At 44.8% G+C, this 17,336-nt stretch overlaps 1 protein-coding gene across 1 annotated transcript in view; it reads right to left on the reverse strand.

Moving 5' to 3' along the window:
• The window catches only part of RNGTT (RNA guanylyltransferase and 5'-phosphatase), a 400,898-nt gene extending 383,898 nt beyond the window's left edge, over positions 1 to 17,000 (reverse strand). The window contains exons 1-3 of the mRNA XM_040350086.1: positions 16,659 to 17,000; positions 12,179 to 12,288; positions 4,646 to 4,749 (exon numbers count right to left, since the gene is read on the reverse strand). Of these exons, the coding sequence (XP_040206020.1) occupies positions 4,646 to 4,749; positions 12,179 to 12,288; positions 16,659 to 16,722 (278 nt within the window). The 5' untranslated portion in view covers positions 16,723 to 17,000. The remainder of the gene's footprint in view (positions 1 to 4,645; positions 4,750 to 12,178; positions 12,289 to 16,658) is intronic.
• Positions 17,001 to 17,336: the final 336 nt, after the last annotated feature.

Consider the following 17,336-nt stretch of genomic DNA (forward strand, 5'->3'; position numbering starts at 1 on the left):
ATGCAAAACCCTTATTTAACAGGCTTGTTTAAGTCCCCTCTCTAGTTACAATAAAGTAGGCAGAAAATGTAATTAAAGACTTAAAATGTACATACAGATATACCCTCATTACAGCCACAAGCTATTAAAAAGTAAATCCATTACAAACTGTCTCTCTATGCTCTGCACAGCTTCAGTTGTCCTGTGGCCTGTGCCAGGGGAATACAGATAAGGGAGGGAAAAAGGAAAAAAAGCACGAGAGGTGACAGGACAAACTCTGCTGCCAGGGAGAAAAAAAGGCTAACTAACAAGAATAGCATCTTATCTTATAAATATTCTTCCCATTCTATCTGGCAGCTGCAGCACTATGATCCTGAGCACTGTAAAGCTTCTTCAGCCTTCCTTTCTAGCTGAGCCAAGACATACAATCAAGGCTGGAAATGCACACATTTTAATCCCTTCACGCTAACCGTATGCAAATATGCGGCCTCGGATTGAAGGGGTTGTACTGGGGTGATGCCCGTTTTTTAGAGTCAGCGCTCGACTTTCTTATCAAGACAGCCGCTCGGCTGTTATCACAAGCAGGAGGGCACATTCCTCCTCCCCCTGTCATCTTCCGTGGCTCGCCCGGGCTCTCCTATCCCACTAGAAGGCCCGAGCGATCAGCCCGCACATCCTCCAGCTGGCCAGAGACCTGAATGAAGCCACAATCTGCTTCGATCGGGTCTCGAATCTATAAACCCGGAAGCGATATCATGACATCACTTCCGGTTTACAGAAGATTTAAAGGCACCAAATTTTAAAAAGTGACAGCATACAAAACAGCCAAACTTGGCGTTTTGAATGGTTTTAAATGCCAAGGAGGGATTTGGGGTCTTATAGACCCCCAGATCCATCCATAAAGAGTACCTGTCACTGCCTATTACTGTCACAAGGGATGTTTACATTACTTGTGACAGCAATAAAAGTGATCAGAAAAAAAAATATTAAAAAAGGACAATGTAAAACGAAAAAAAGAAAATAGAAGAGGATTTAAAGTGCCCCATTCCTCCGTACTCACACGCAGAAGCGAACACCTATGCAAGTCGCGCCCACAAATTAAAACAGTGTTACATTTTTAAAGCGCCGCCTATGGAGATTTTTAAATCCCGAAATTTGTTGCCATTGCACGATTGTGCACAATTTTAAAAGCGTGACAGGTTAGGCATCCATTTACTCAGCGCAACATCATCTTTCACATTATACAAAAAAAAAAAAGGGGGGGGGGGGCTTATTTTACGGGTTTTTTTTTTTTTTTTTATAATTCACGAAAGTGTATTTCTACCAAAAAAGAAAATGCATTTGAAAGGCCGCTGTGCAAATACAGTGTGACATAAAATATTACAACAATTGCCATTTTATTCTCTAGGGTCTCTGCTAAAAAATATGTTTTAGCAGAGACAGTTTGGGGGTTTGGGGGTTCCAAGTAATTTTCTAGCAAAAAATTGATTTTAAACTTGTAAGCAACAAATGGCAGAAAAAGACTTACATGGCATGTTCTGGGTTTCAACGAAATGGCAGACTCCAGCAAGAAAAAAACAAGCGCAATAATGCTGGGGACAATTTAGAGCACACATTAATTTTGGTAGCATAATTCCCTATGTTGTGCCACCTGCCCACAATGAAAATTGTCAAAACAAAATAGCCAATGTCCACCTACAGTGACGTGAAAAGGTTTTCATATCCCTTGGAATTTTCCACATTTTGTCATGTTACAACCAAAAACGTAAATGCATTTTATTGGGATGTTATGTGATAGACCAACAAAGTTACAAAGAAAATGATAAATGGTTTTCATCATTTTTTACAAATAAATATGTGAAAAAGTGTGGCGTGCATTTGTATTCAGCCCCACATTTGCTGTAAGTCTTTTTGGGGATGTCTCTACCAGCTTTACACATCTAGAGTGACATTTTTGCCCATTCTTCCTTACAAAATAGCTCAAGCTTTATCAGATTGGACGGAGAGTGTCTGTTAACAGCAATTTTAAGTCTTGCCACAGATTATCAATTGGATTTAGGTCTGTACTTTGACTGGGCCATTCGAACACATTAATATGCTTTGAGCTAAACCATTCCATGTAGCTCTGGCTATAGGTTTTGGGTCATTGTCTTGCTGAAAGGTGAACCTTTGACCCAGGTTTTCTTCTAGGATGCCCTGTATTTGGCTCCATCCATCTTCCCATTATCTCTAACCAGCTTCCCTGTCTCTGCTGAAGAAAAGCATCCCCACAACATGATGCTGCCACCACCATGTTGCACAGTGGGGATTGTGGGTTTAGGGTGTGACGTGCAGTGCAGGGGTCAAGTCCTGGGGAAAAAAAGTGTGGGAACTCACCCAAGATTCCCCACCCGCCTCCAAAAAAAAAAATTGTATGTGTGTGTTTTATGTACTACTTTTTTTAACAAATAAACCCTCCCTCAGTCTGCACAATTACCCCCCCCCCATCCCCAGTCTGCACAATTACCCCCCTTCCCCCAGTATGCACAATTACCCCCCCCCCCCATCCCCCAGTCTGCACAATTACCCCCCCCAATCCCCAGTCTGCACAATTACCCCCCATTCCCCCAGTATGCACAATCACCCCCCCCCATCCCCCAGTCTGCACAATTACCCCCCCCCCCCCCAATCCCCCAGTCTGCACAAGTACCCCCCCAATCCCCCAGTCTGCACAAGTACCCCCCCCAGTCTGCACAATTACCCCACTTCCCCCAGTATGCACAATTACCCCCCCCCCCATCCCCCAGTCTGCACAATTACCCCCCCCCAATCCCCAGTCTGCACAATTACCCCCCCTTCCCCCAGTATACACAATCACCCCCCCCATCCCCCAGACTGCACAATAAGTCCATATGAGTCCATGCTGGAGGCTCCATGCAGGCTGGAGTGTGGGCGGAAACAAAGGGGAGGAGGAATGTTGGATTGGACAGACGGTCGAGTGGGGGATGAGCTAGAAAGACAAGCAGCTGCAGCCCGACTTGTGTGTTTGACAGTGAAACAAACAAGGAGAGGGAGGATGGGAAAGAGCATTATGGCACTTTGGCACCCCACCTCTGCAGGTGCTAGGGTGAACTGCATCCCATCACTAGAGACGGGACTTTGTTACGGCGGCCGCTGGAGGAGGAATAGGCGGACCGAGGGAGGGGAGGACGGACGCGCCTCGATTACTATGGGAACGACGTTCCTGCTGTGGAAAAGGTATAGGAACGTCGTTCCCATGCGTTCCCGCAGGACTCGAGCCCTGGTGCAGTGTTAGTTTTCTGCCACACATAGAGTTTTGCTTTTAGGCCAAAAAGTAAAATGTTGGTCTCATCTGACCAGAGCACCTTCTTCCACGTTTGTGAGAAGCAATTTGGGAAACGCAGCAAACTGCAAAAACAGGATTCCTTATGGCTTTCATTCAATGGTTTTCTTCTTGCCCCTCTTCCATAAAGGTCAGATTTGTTGAGTGCAGGACTAATAGTTGTCCTGTGGACAGATTCTCCCACCTGAGCTGTAGATCTCTGCAGCTCCTCCAGAGTTACCATGGGCCTTTTGGCTGCCTCTCTGAGTAATGCTCTTCTTGCTGGGCCGGTCAGTTTAGGTGGACAGCCATGTCTAAAGCCTCGTACACACGATTGGATTTTCTGACAGGAATTGTGTGATGACAGGCTGTGACATGCGGACTGCCGACTGTTTGTATGCTCCATCAAACAATTGACAGGTTTTCCGCGGACAAAATGTTGGATGGTACGCTTTAAAAAAAATTCCATGGACAATTGTCTGTCTTTGGACAAAATTCCAAAGTACAAACACGCATGCTCGGAATCAATGCTCACCAAAAACAACATTAGCAGAAGGTACACAAAGGGTGGCGCTAAAGAGCTGAAAAAACATGTAGTTTTGTGTTTGTTGGCCGACAATTGTGTGCCGTTTCTATGCAAGACAAATTCCTGACCAACGGCCTATGGACAAAAGTCCTATGCTTTGTCTGCGGAAAATTTGATTGTGTGTATGAGGCTTTAGTAGGTTTGTAGTTGTGCCATACTCTTTCCATTTTCAGATGATGGATTGAACATTGCTCTGTGAGATGTTCAAAGCTTGAGATATTTTTATTTTATTTATTTTTTTATAACCTAACCCTGCTTTAAGCTCCCCCACAACTTTATTCCTGACCTGTCTGATGCGTTTCTTGGCCTTCATGATGCGGTTTGTCTACTGAGGTTCGCTAATAAACCCCTGAGGACTTCACAGAACAGCTGTATTTATACTGAGATGAACTAATTAGGTGACTTCGGAAGGCAATTGGTTCCACTATTTTAGTTAGGGGTATGAGAGTAAATGGGGCTGAATACAAATGCACGATACACTTTTCAGATATTTGTAAATATTTTAAAACCATGTAACATTTTCCTTCCACTACACAATTATGTGCCACTTTGTGTTGGTCTATCACATAAAATCCCAATAAAACACATTTACATTTTTTGGTTGTAACATGACAAAATGTGGAACATTTCAAGGGGTATATACCAAACTAGTGCTTTACAAAGTATTCTTGTTGCCATACAAACTTCAGTGAAATGGCTCTGTCAAAAACACATAAAAAACACAAATTCCCAAGTGCAGATTTTTAATGTGTACTTACCCCTTGCACTGAAGTTTTATATACGTTATATCTTCTTTTTCTATCTCTGCGCGGTCGTAAAATCTTGTAGTGTTTGTCAAATCAATTAACAGACTCATTTTTACCTGAAAACATAAATTAAAATTCTTTATATCTGTATGGAGACAAACCAAATCTCACATTTCAATGTCACGTTAAATATTCAAGCAGTTTTGTGGTCTTCAAAGTCCAACCAACTCCCATGCATGAGCGAGAGTGACATCATCCTGGCCTGGCCAGTCAAAGCGGCTGAAGATCAGAACTCTTAGGAACAATGGCTGAACATGTCAGCGATCAGTAAGGACCGTATTGCTGGAGTGGAGGCAGTATAGTTCCACTTTAATATACAGTTACACCTTTCTCTGATGTCTTCTGGCAAGTAATGTGACATGTCAGTTTCTCATCCTCTCCAAATCTGCTCCAGCAGATGCACAGAGAAGCACTGATATGATGTCTCTACATCTATACACTATGTATGAAGGGTGCAAACATCGCTGGATAGAGATGGGGTTCAAGTATTAGAGGGTGCTGGGGGGGGGCTTATTTTTTTGCTAGAAAATTACTTAGAACCCCCTAACATTATATATTTTTTTCCAGACACCCTAGAATAAAATGGTGGTTGTTACTTTGTCACACCATATTTGCACAGCGGTCTTAAAAATCTATTTTTTTTGGGGGGGGGGGGGGAAACACACTTTTTTAACTTTAAAAAATAAAACCGTAAAGGTAGCCCAATTTTTTTTATTTTATTTTTTAATATTGTGAAAGATGTTGTTACACTAAATAAATTGATACCCAACAATGTCATGCTTCCAAATTGCGTCCACTCGTGAAATGGCAACAAAATTTGACCTTTACAAACCTCCATAGGCATCGTTTAAAAATTTCTACAGGTTACATGTTAAGAGTTAGAGTGGGTCTAGGGCTAGAATTATTGCTCTCGCTCCAACGATCGCGGCCATACCTCACATGTGTGCTTTGAACACAGTTTTCATGTGCCGGCACGACTTAAGTATGCGTTCACTTCTGCGCACGAGTTTGGTGAAACAGGGCGCTTAACATTTTTTTTATTACAAATTTGGATCACTTTTATTCCTATTACAAGTAATGTTAACATCCCTTGTAATAGGAAAAAAAGCACGCCAGGACCTCTTAAATGTGAGATCTGGGGTCAAAAAGACATTACAATGCAATAAAAAAAAAAAAAAATTCCCCTTTAAGAGCATTGGGCGGAAGTGATGTTTGATGTCGCTTCCACCCTCCAATGCTATGGAGCCGAGTGGGGGCCATTTTTCCCCTCACTCGGCATCCAGACGGTGAGGGGAGTGGACACGATCGTCTCCGCCACTACCGGCGGCTCCGGTAAGCAGTGGAGACGACCGAAGCACGGAGGCCCTCTCCCGCCCCTGTTAAAAGTTATCTTGCAGCAAAACCACCACTGAGATGACTTATCGTAAATAGGACAGTCCATTTTTAAAAATACCAGGCAGCTAGCTAACAGTATTTAACGTCAAAGTAGCGTCATAAAACTGTGGCGGCTTGTCTTTAAGTAGTTAAAAAAAATAAAACTTTAAACTGATTTAATCTGTAGAGGGGAGATCATCCCTTTGATCTGTAGGTGAAGGAACAGAAAGATACAAAAATAAATAACGTTTCTTTTTACCCATTTCAACAGCGGAGCAAAGTTTTTGATAAACATGGCTTTTTTTTTTTTTTGCATTTGCTACTTTCATTTGAATTGTTTTATACACTTTATAGCACTCAATATACATTTCTTTGTATTAAGGTAACACAGCATATCAAATAGAATCTATTGCACATGAGCACTAGCACTTTATAACGCACAAACACAGAGCAGCGCCACATCCACTAAAGCCTTTAAAAACTTCAGATGGGCCAGTAGTTTTCTTGGTGACTATGGTCCCAGCTGCCTTGAGATCATTGGACAAGATTCTCCCGTGTAGTTCTGGGCCGATTCCTCACCATTTTCATGATCATTGAAACGCTACAAGGTGAGCTCTTGCAAGGAGCCGCAAACTGAGGGAGATTGACAGTCATTTTGTGTTTCTTCCATATGCGAATAATTGCACCAACTGTTGTCACCTTCTCACCAAGCTGCTTGGCGATGGTCTTGTAGCCCATTGCAGCCTTGTGCAGGTATACAATCTTCTCCCTGACATCCTTGGACAGCTTTTTGGTCTTGGCCATGGTGGAGAGATTGGAATCTGATTGATTGCTTCTGTGGACAGGTGTCTTTTATACAGGTAACAAGCTGAGATTAGGAGCACTCCCTTTAAGAGAGTGCTCCTAATCTTAGCTTGTTATCTGTATAGAAGGCACCTGGGAGACAGAAATCTTGCTGCTTGATAGGGGATCAAATACTTATTTCACTCATTAAAATGCAAATCAATTTATAACTATTTTGAAATGCGTTTTTCTGGATATTTTTGTTATTCTGTCTCTCACTGTTAAAATAAACCTACCATTAAAGTTATAGACTGATAATTTCTGTCAGTGGGCAAACATACAAAATTAGCAGGGGATCGAATACTTTTTTACCCTCACTGTAGGGGGCATCTGTGCTCTATTAGTTTTTTTTAACAGAGATGTTTTATTGAAAGACAAAAAAAGGGGTACAGCATCACATGGATATGATAGCACAGTGGAGTACAAAAAGCAGCAAAGAACTTAAAATGGAAGTAAACCCTCCTATTGTTTTCAGCCAAGGAAGCTGCCATCTTGGCCTCTGTTTAATCTGCAACTGCCACAATGATGCACATGTGATCAGTTATGAAACCAGCCATTGGATGGTTTGACAGTTTGGTTGAGAGCACAAGCAAATGTGACATCTAGCATTTCCGGCATTTTAAACTATCAAATAGATGGGTTTACTTCCGCTTTAAGAGCCAACACAGAATAAAATCCCTAACCACAACATATATTTAAAGGAAAAGGCAATCAATCCCCATCATAAACCATAATGAACAATCCTTAGTTATACAGGTGCTACACCCCCCTCAGGGATTCAGCAAAGAGTGAGAGAACAGAGTACCTGAAAAGGGGGGGGGGGGAGGGAATAAGCAGGGGCAGCTGTTATGTGATCAGGAGCAGCGCACTGATAGGCCCACTGGCCACAATCAGCCCCTAGCATCAATCCACCCTGACCAGACTATCACATTTTGCAGGGCACTGTCTACTCTCATAGGTGAGTCTGTAGAGAGGTAATACTTTATTTACAGAGAGGGTCCAGGACTCCACAATGGGCGGTGCCGCCGCTTTCCATTTAACCACTTAAGGACCGCCTCCTGCACATATACGTTGGCAGAATGGCACGGCTGGACACATGTACGTACAGGTACGTCCTGTACATGTACCCAGTCGCGGGCGCGCTCCTGCGACCCGAAGCTCCGGGACCCGATCGCCGCTGGAGTCCCGCGATCGGTCCCCAGAGCTGAAGAACGGGAAGAGCCGCGTGTAAACATGGCTTCCCCGTTCTTCACTTTGGCGGCTGCATCGATCGTGTCATCCCCTTTATAGGGGGACACAATCGATGACATCACTCCTACAGCCACACCCCCCTACAGTTGTAAACACACTTCAGGGAACACATAACCACTAGGGGGCGCTGTTGGGGTTAACTCCCAAATTGCAACTGTCATTTTCACAATAAACAATGCATTTTAAATGCATTTTTTGCTGTGGAAATGACAATGGTCCCAAAAATGTGTCAAAATTGTCCGAAGTGTCCGCCATAATGTCGCAGTCACGAAAAAAAATTTTTTTTTTTTTTATAAAAATGCAATAAAACTATCCCCTATTTTGTAAACGCTATAAATTTTGCGCAAACCAACGGATAAACGGTTATTGAAGTATAGAAGAATACATATCGGCCTAAACTGAGGAAAACAATTTTTTATATATTTTTGGGGAATATTTATTATAGCAAAAAGTAAAAAATATTGCATTTCAAAATTGTCGCTCTATTTTTGTTTATAGCGGAGCATGGTCCGAGATACCCCTAGGCAGTATCTTGACCTTCCTGACCTTAGACAGAACCGATTGTCCTGCAAACACCAAATCTATACGGGAGAAGGAGGCATGTGAGGCAGAGTGGCAGGTGTAGGCCCGCGCCTGAGGGTGTCTCCACCGCCAGACAAGCCGTAGGCCTCTGCCCAGGAGGTCAAACCCGGGGGGGGGGGGGGGAGGGACCCACACCCGCCATCCTGTCCATGCTCGGATCAGGGGCCATGTTAAAATCACCCAGCAGGATCATGTGGTCAGAGGCAAAATCTGCTAATATGGCCGTTATCTTGTTCAACAATACCAGCGAAGCCAGGGGAAGGGAGATACAAACCCACAATAGACCAGGTCTGAGATAGGATTCTGGCATTAATAACAATATATCTACCGTCTGGGTCCAGCGCCAAGTCCAGGAGTTTGAAGGGCAGTGACTTGTTAACCAGAATACTCATCCCTCTAGCAAAGGTGGAATAGATAGAGTGGTAGTGACTGCCCACCCAGGGTTTTTTAAGAGCCAAGGTTCTACTACCGACAAGATGAGTTTCTCGAAGAATCCATAGGTGTGGATTGTGTGTCTTGATAAATTTGAACACCAGTGACCTCTTAACCGGAGAATTGAGGCCCCTGGTGTTTCAGGACATAATATTAAGCGCCGACATGGCGGTCAGTAGTAACGGGGTGTATAGGATTAGGGGAGTTGAGCCCCAGGGGACTTGGCGCCAGGGCCAGAGGCGGGTCAAGCAGTACAACGCTAAACATTGGGTGACACTGTGCATATTCAATAAAACATCTGAACACAAACTCAAAAGAAAAAAAAAAAAAAAAGGAAAAAAAAAAAAAAGAGAAAAACACATAACCAAAACATCCCAAACCGGGCAAAATCCCCCCCCACCCTGCTCGTTCCCCTAAAACTGGGAAGAGCTTCCATTCCCCAGTCCCAAATCAGCACGCTGGCTGCAAAGGGGGTAACTGTGCAAGTGGCGAGCCGGGGCCCACCGGTCCTAGTTCAGGGGGTGTCCGCTTGAGCCCGACGCCTCTCCACTCCTGGCTCCTCCACAGGGCATTGGAAGCAGGTGGGGCAGAATAATAAGAACAGGGTCAAGTCAAGGGGTCAGAAATCTCACCATGCCCCACTGCCAGGATAATGTCATCCAACAGTCGTGCACAGCCTCTGTACAGCAGGTGGTGGATGCAGACAGCAAACAGCAGAAAGAAGCATCTTAAGGTGTTCTCCTGAACTGGTCAGGGGCTCAAAACGTATGTTGCAACAGCAAGAAAAAGTAGTAAAAGTTAACAAAAATAAAAGGTGCTCTCTCCTGAGTGAAACTCCCACCAAACAGGGCTCCAGAAGGCCAGAGCCCCCCCACAGTCCCACAAAAAATCCCCAAAGTTAAGGATCCCCAGTCCCAATGTACCTTTCCAAGGGGGGGGAGAGCAATAGTCCAGCACCCACACCCGCGTGAGGGGGGGGGGGATAAGGGGAGAGGACTGCTGAAAGGGGACACTGGAAGGGAGACATCCAGAGAAAGGCAACAGGCCAACAAAATAGAGCAGGGCTCCACATCCGGGAGAACCAGAGTGTATCATAATGAGAGTTACTCACATATCCCGAGGTCAGCGATGCAATGGTAAGGAATCAAGCCAGTCGGAGGCCTCTCTAGGCTTGTTGAAGAAGCGGAGGGACTCTCCATCCTGAACCCGGAGTCTGGCCGGAAAAAGGACACTGTATTTGATGTTGCGGGCTTTCAGCGCTCCTTTGACCTGATCGAAGGACTTGCGTTGCCTCTGGGTTTCGACGGAATAGGCTGGGAATATCACCAGCCTGGAGTTCTGGTAGCGAATCTCCCCCAGCTGCCTGGAGGCACGGAGGACCTCATCCCTGTCCCGGAAGTTCAGCATGCGAAGTATGAAGGTCCTCGGGGGGGCTCCCGGCTTGGGGGGAACCCGGTGTGCCCTCTCAGCAGTGTAGAGGGGAGAGAAGCGTGCATCAGGGAGGAGGGAGCGCAGCATGGCTTCAATGAAGGCAGTCGGATCTCTGCCCTCAACCCCCTCTGGGAGGCCAATGATACGGAGGTTGTTCCTCCTGTTTCTGTTCTCGGCGTCCTCCATGGAGTGCTCCATGGAATCGTCCTCCAGCAGCCCGATGCGCTGCTCCGTTTCCGTGACCTGGGATCAGAGTTTGTCCATGTCCTGTCAGATGAGGCCCACATCTAGCTGCATTTCCTTGATTTTGGCCGTCAAAGTGGACTGACACGTCGCTATGGCCGCCATCACCTCCGGCAGCCAGGATGGCCTGGGGTCAGGAGGGTCTGTAGGCGGCTGGGAGGCAATGCGTGAAGAGCGCATGGCGCGCGGCTCCACGTGGAGGGCCGGAGTTACCTCCGGCAGCGGGGAGAACTTCAGATTCTTTCCCCTACCGGACCTTGCCCAGGGAGTCCCCCGCCACATCCAGGTGACAGCAGGCCGGTAAACAAGAGGCTGTGGACCGCGGGATCGAATAAACTGAAGGAAGCCACCGGATCTCACGGAGGATCTGACTGCTGACGTCGCCATCTTGGACATGCCCCCTGTGCTCTATTAGTTTGAATATATGAATGCCTTCAAAGTGGACAAGTGTTGAAATAAATTTCCATTTTCCCTGTTCACAATTTTGTCTTAAACTTATTTACATTAGCAGAAGGCACACAATTCTTTGGCTAAAGGAGCTGTGGTTCTGTTACTTTTTGGCAGATTGTCATGTGATCTGTTGAATCAAAATATAGTAGTGCAGATTAGCTGATGCTCCACTTTTTTGGAGATCAGCAATGGCAGCCCAATTTTCTCTTATGGCAGATATTCTTTAACCCTTTTACTGCTTGCTGCAGTGAGGGTTGCAGCATAGCATAATTGATTGCACTACACCTACTCTTAGGCTGCATTCATACCTGGGCGTTTTAAATCTCGAGCAGATTTGATTTCAAAACGCCCAAGTCGTGAAATCGCACAACACACGTTTCAGATGTCATTCGCTTAAATGGCACACACAAAAAAGCGGTGCTTTTGGGTAACATGCTTCACGCAATGTGACTTGCCGTGATGTGGTGCGATTTATCACATGGCAGAACCACACCGCGTTTTTAGGTGCCATTCAACTGAACGACATCTGAAAAATGTCAGCAAAATAGTGGCCAAGACTTGTCATTCATATGTATAGATGACCTTAACAGCAGACAGGCAGCGAAGAAGACCACCGAGATATTGTTTAGGCAGACCACCTGTCACTAAATGTCAGACAGACTCTTCTGTCACTGGTGACACTTTTACAGAGGGAGAGTCATTAATATTTATTTATAATACCCTATGGAGTCAGTCACATCTCACAATGGAGTGACTTCCACTAATGACAATGAAAGATGACTTTCAACAGTTCACAATTCCCCGTCTGACTTGGCTTTAAGGATTTTGCAATTTCACAATGAAAACAGATTACTGGATTAATAAAGAACGCTTTCAAACCTTCAGGCTTTTCAAGTAGTTGGACAGCATACTCGGGTGAAATCGATTCTCCTCAGGCACCTGATCATCATACCTGGGACCCAACATGGTTTTCAAAGGTAAAAATTTTCCTGGAACAATATAAAAACAAAAGTAGTCACATTAGTATAGCATAATGGTAGGTCGACTTCTGTACAAGCAGCCTGCCCATACATGGATTGAAATTCATCTGGTCCCTGCTGAACTGGTCAAATTACCATCCATGTATGGCCGGCTTAGTAAATCAACCCCAACATGTCATGCAAACAGGGCAGGTTTTGTTGTACATCAGAAAACCATTACTTTGGCACCTTTGGAATTTTGGCCATACATGACCTGATGAAAGCAATAGATGGAAGCTTTACACAGCTAGGATACTGTATATAGACAAGTGTAAGAAATTCTAGTTCGCAAAAAATTCTGACATTGAATAACGTGTACCATGTGACAACTCACACGCAAACTTTTTTATTTCCTTTATAAACAAAGGCAGTGAGCAGTACATTCATTAGTTAGTATCATATACAAAAGGGTAGTACTGGATTCAAAAACATGTTTTCCAGGCACCCAGTCCATAGTGGGTGACAGTAAAAGGACACAAGTCAACAGATGGGCTGTAGCTGACACAGGAGCTGCAATTTATAGAATACACACACAGCAAGCAGATGCAGCCACATAACACAGCAACATGTTGTGCCCACAAGGCCCAAAGAAAACACCTTGTAGTCTCAGCGTTGGTCTATTGATTTTTTTTGAAGTAGCTGGTTAATGGGCATACATTAGCATCGATTGCCTGATGGTGACCATGCCTGTGTAACATTTGTTTAAACAGCCCTTGTAATCTCCATCAGAAGTCCATGTGACAGGGTGACAACATAGGAATACAATTTGGAAGACAGGGGCAGAGCGCTTTCATCCGATAACAGAAGTGCATGAATACAGATCTTCGTGAAAATGATCAACAGGTGGTATTTTAACAAAATATGCAGATTTAAAATGATATAAACATGCTACAGCTTCTATGAATAGATTTTAGTTAGCAAGTTTCCATCTACTTTAACAGTCTTGAAGGTCTCTTCACTACATTGCACAACAACAGAAACAAAAACCTTGCAGAGTTTCGTTTTCCACAGCACATGCCTGGCAAATGTCCCAGCAGTGAAACTACGTCAAAAAATTCCAGTGCACCACTGAGATACAAATACAATTTGCTGACTTCCTCCTTAAAATGCCAGCTGCCTGGCAATCCTGGACTTGAATCACCCCCCTGCCAATGTAATTCCAGTGGCAGGGTAAGTGGTTGTAAAGTCAGTGCTCACAATTACTGCCAGCCTCTCTGTTAGAGCAAGCTATAATACACAGCATGTTTTTTTTTTCCAATTCTGCTGCCAAATACCTTTCTTTACATCACTGATGTAAGGTCATGTGACCACCTGCCGCTCTCCTTCCCTGATCTAAGGACTACAGTGGGTGGACCTGAGACTTCCCTCTCATGTCAGTCGGGGGGATCACGTGACGATTTGGCATAAGGTATTTAGCTGCAGCATGTTAAAAAAAAAATAATAATAAAACACACACACTGTGTAGTATATATTGGTATAACAGAGGGACTGGCAGTAATTGTGAGCCCTAACTTTACTGCCATATGGAATAGTGGCAAGAGGGAAGGGGCGACTCACACACAGGAGCTGACAGGGAGGGAGATGTGTCATGGATCAGCAGCCATGATTACTGCGGTCAGTACACATAGGGAGAGACAGGAACAGGCAGGATCAACAAGGTATTTTACCACATAGAAATTGACAAATTACACCACACAAGCCCTATGCGGTTTAACATGTTTTTAAAGAAACAGGATTTTTTTTTGTTTTGTTTTGTTTTTAAGGGTTACAACCTCTTTAACACCCAGCCACCAGCTCCTGGTCTGTTTGCGATCGGAAGCCAGCAGGATGTGTTCTAGATCATATAACTGCTGTTACAGCCAATAACAATCAAGTGATCAGGAAGCCACTGTTCACTCCCACATTAAGGATCACCTGGAGGTGACTTCAAGGTTTTCAGACAGGTGAATAGACAACTGTGTTCAGATGCAGTTACCTGTGCTATGGCCACTTACAAACTTGACAATTATCTGCAACCAGTCTGCATGCAGCCAAAAACGCTGTGGACACAAAGGGGTCGATTTACAAAAACTGTAGAGTGCAAAATCTGGAGCAGCTGTGCATGGTAGCCAATCAGCTTCTACCTTCAGCTTGTTCAAATAAAGTGGTTGTTAAGCCACTAGTACAAAAAAAAAAAAAAAACTCTCATCCTCTCTGTAACATAACAATATGTATCCCTGTGTTTTATAAAAAAAAAAAGATGCCGATATGCATCTATATCAGAGTGGCTCACGTGACTCCTTGTCTCTCTCCGCAGCCCGGCTGACAGCTCCAGTGGGCAGGGCCGAGCGCCAAGGAGTCACCCGTGAGCACCAGGAGACACTCTGATATAGGTACAGATCAGCTAATTTTTATAAAACACAGGCACAGTGGCATATATTGTTACAGAGGGATTGGGAATTTTTTTTTGTTATGATTGAGAGAGAAAAACAGAGCAGGGCTGCGGATGACAGAGGCACGTAAACTGACCACGGTGTCAGGGCTCAGCAGCCTTGATACACCATGGTCAGTTTACAGGGTGGTGGGCATAGCCAAGCAGGATCAGCCAAGTATTTTAGTTGATAGAAGGGGGCAAATGACACACCACAAGCACTGTATAACATACTTTAAGGGAACAGGTTCTGTTTTTTTAGGGTAACAACCTCTTTAAGCTATGACAAAAAAAAAAAATAGAAGCGGATTGGCTTCTATGCAGAGCTGCACCAAATTTTGCACTCTCCAGTTTTAGAAAATCACCCCCTTGAATCAATGACATGCAACAAGAGAAAAGCAGGAACAAAGATTGTCTCTAGACAGCCACACTCTGAACAAATTGTAGCCTTTTATTTAAAGAAGGACAGCACTACAAGTCACAGCAAAATAAAATAAAACCTGACTGCTGATGCGTTTTGGACTGAAACTAGTGCTTAGTCAGCTACGACTAAGCACTAGTTTCAGTGCAAAACGCGTCAGCGGTCAGGTTTTATTTTATTTTGCTGTGACTTGTAGTGCTGTCCTTTAAAAGGCTACAATTTGTTCAGAGTGCGGCTGTCCAGAGACAATCTTTGTTCCTGCTTTTCTAAGTGCATTGCCTGCACCTGAGTTGTCTGCAACAGAGGATATTCATTTGGGTTGCCACCTGGAGCCGCTATTCCCTTTTCCCATGCAACAAGAGGAGTAAGAACTTCCAATCCATATAGCTGTTCTGGGTCAGTACCTTGGAAAGTATTGAGGGCAAGGATCAACATGACAGCCAGGCAACTAACATTTTTTTTAAAGTATTCAAGCGATGCCAGACCTTAACAGGTTCCCTATAATCAGCATGCCCAGCAAGAAGGCTTCCATGGTGGCATTATATTAGAGATGGGCTTGGGTGTGTTTGAATCCCCCCATGTCCGATCCCGCCAGGAAGCCAACACTGCACACAGCTAATCCCAGTCTGCAGCTGCACAGATCAGGAAATTACTTGCAGCCTTTGATTAGCCATGTAGTGTCGGCTTCCAGTACTGAAAAGATCCTCTTATAGCAGATCAGCACTAAGGATGAGCTTGGTTTACAATCCAGGGATCCTCAAACTACGGCCCTCCAGTTGTAGAACTACACATCCCATGAGGCATTGTAACACACTGACATTCACAGACATGACTAGGCATGATGGGATTTGTAGTTCCTGAAAAACTGGAGGGCCATAGTTTGAAGACCCCTGGTTTACACCAAAGCCAGGAGGATGCGGTTATTCCCACCAAATTAACTGAAGCCAGGGAACTCCCTGTCCCGCTGCTGCACATGAGATGCCCCCTGCATATGTCCGGCGGCAGGACAGGGAATGCCCCTGCTGCAGTTGATTGGGTGGGAGTGACAGCTTCCTTTCAGGTTCGGTTTGGACCAAACCCAAGCTCATCCTTAATCAACAACACCAAGGAAGCCAACAGGACTAGGGATGAGCTATGGTCAGATCATAAACCAAATCTAAACCCGACTGCATCGGGGCCACTCATAGATGACCAAGGCATCCTACGCCATCCACGTCCCATTTATATGTGCAGCTGGGAGGCAGGGGATGCCTCAGTGGTTTATGATTGGCCCAGTACAGCGAAAGCTTGCTGGTAGGATGGCTCAGGTGGGTTTGGATTAGGATGTGAAGATATCAGAGCTCATCCCTAATCAGGATTAATAATAATATACAGAATAGTGGGCATTGATAAATCACAAAGCTGACAGGCCAGGATAAGGATCTGATTGCAATAGGCTGTGACATAAGAAGCCTCACTCTCATTGTCCCAGCTTTGTGACTTACACGAACATGGTCAGCACACAATTACCTGCCACTGGCTGTCCCCTGCGAGGGCAGTTCAGCCACCGGGGTGGGATCTTGTTGTGAGCCATGCTGTGCTTACACGGGGAACCTAGTACTGAGGATGATGTCCGTACTAACACACTTCGATTCAGCACGACACACTTATTATTGTTGTTGTTCCTGTTGACTCGACTATCACGTGGCTCTCCTACAGCCACTCACAAGACTGCGATATCAAAACGTGACGTCAACCCTCTATACATGTACCCCCCAGTATCCCACTAGGCGCCCGCTATACTCACTCCCCCATTCAAAGTGGAGCACAGACCCCAGCATGCACCGCGGCACCCACTTCCCCGGGGGAAGAGGCTTCCGGCAAGGGGAAACTTCCGGCATCTGGTGGTGATGCAGTTATAGCTAAAGCGACATCTATTGGCGACCATCGGAACTGCAGGCTGCTACTAATACCAGTGCTTTGGATCTCCTTCTACATTTCATATTCAGATGTGGCTTGGAAGCTGACAGAGCCTGGGCAACTGCCTAATGTTCATAAAGTTTAAAGTGGAACTTAACTCATAAGAACTTGGTAAAAATGAATGTTCTCTAGCAAGGAACACATATTCCACAATAAAGCGGAGCTCTGTCTGAAAAAAAAAAGAAAAGTCTAATATCAGAACACTTACATGTCCGCGGATCCCACGAT

This window comes from Rana temporaria, chromosome 4 (genome assembly GCF_905171775.1).
Source record: "Rana temporaria chromosome 4, aRanTem1.1, whole genome shotgun sequence".
Lineage (NCBI taxonomy): Eukaryota > Metazoa > Chordata > Amphibia > Anura > Ranidae > Rana > Rana temporaria.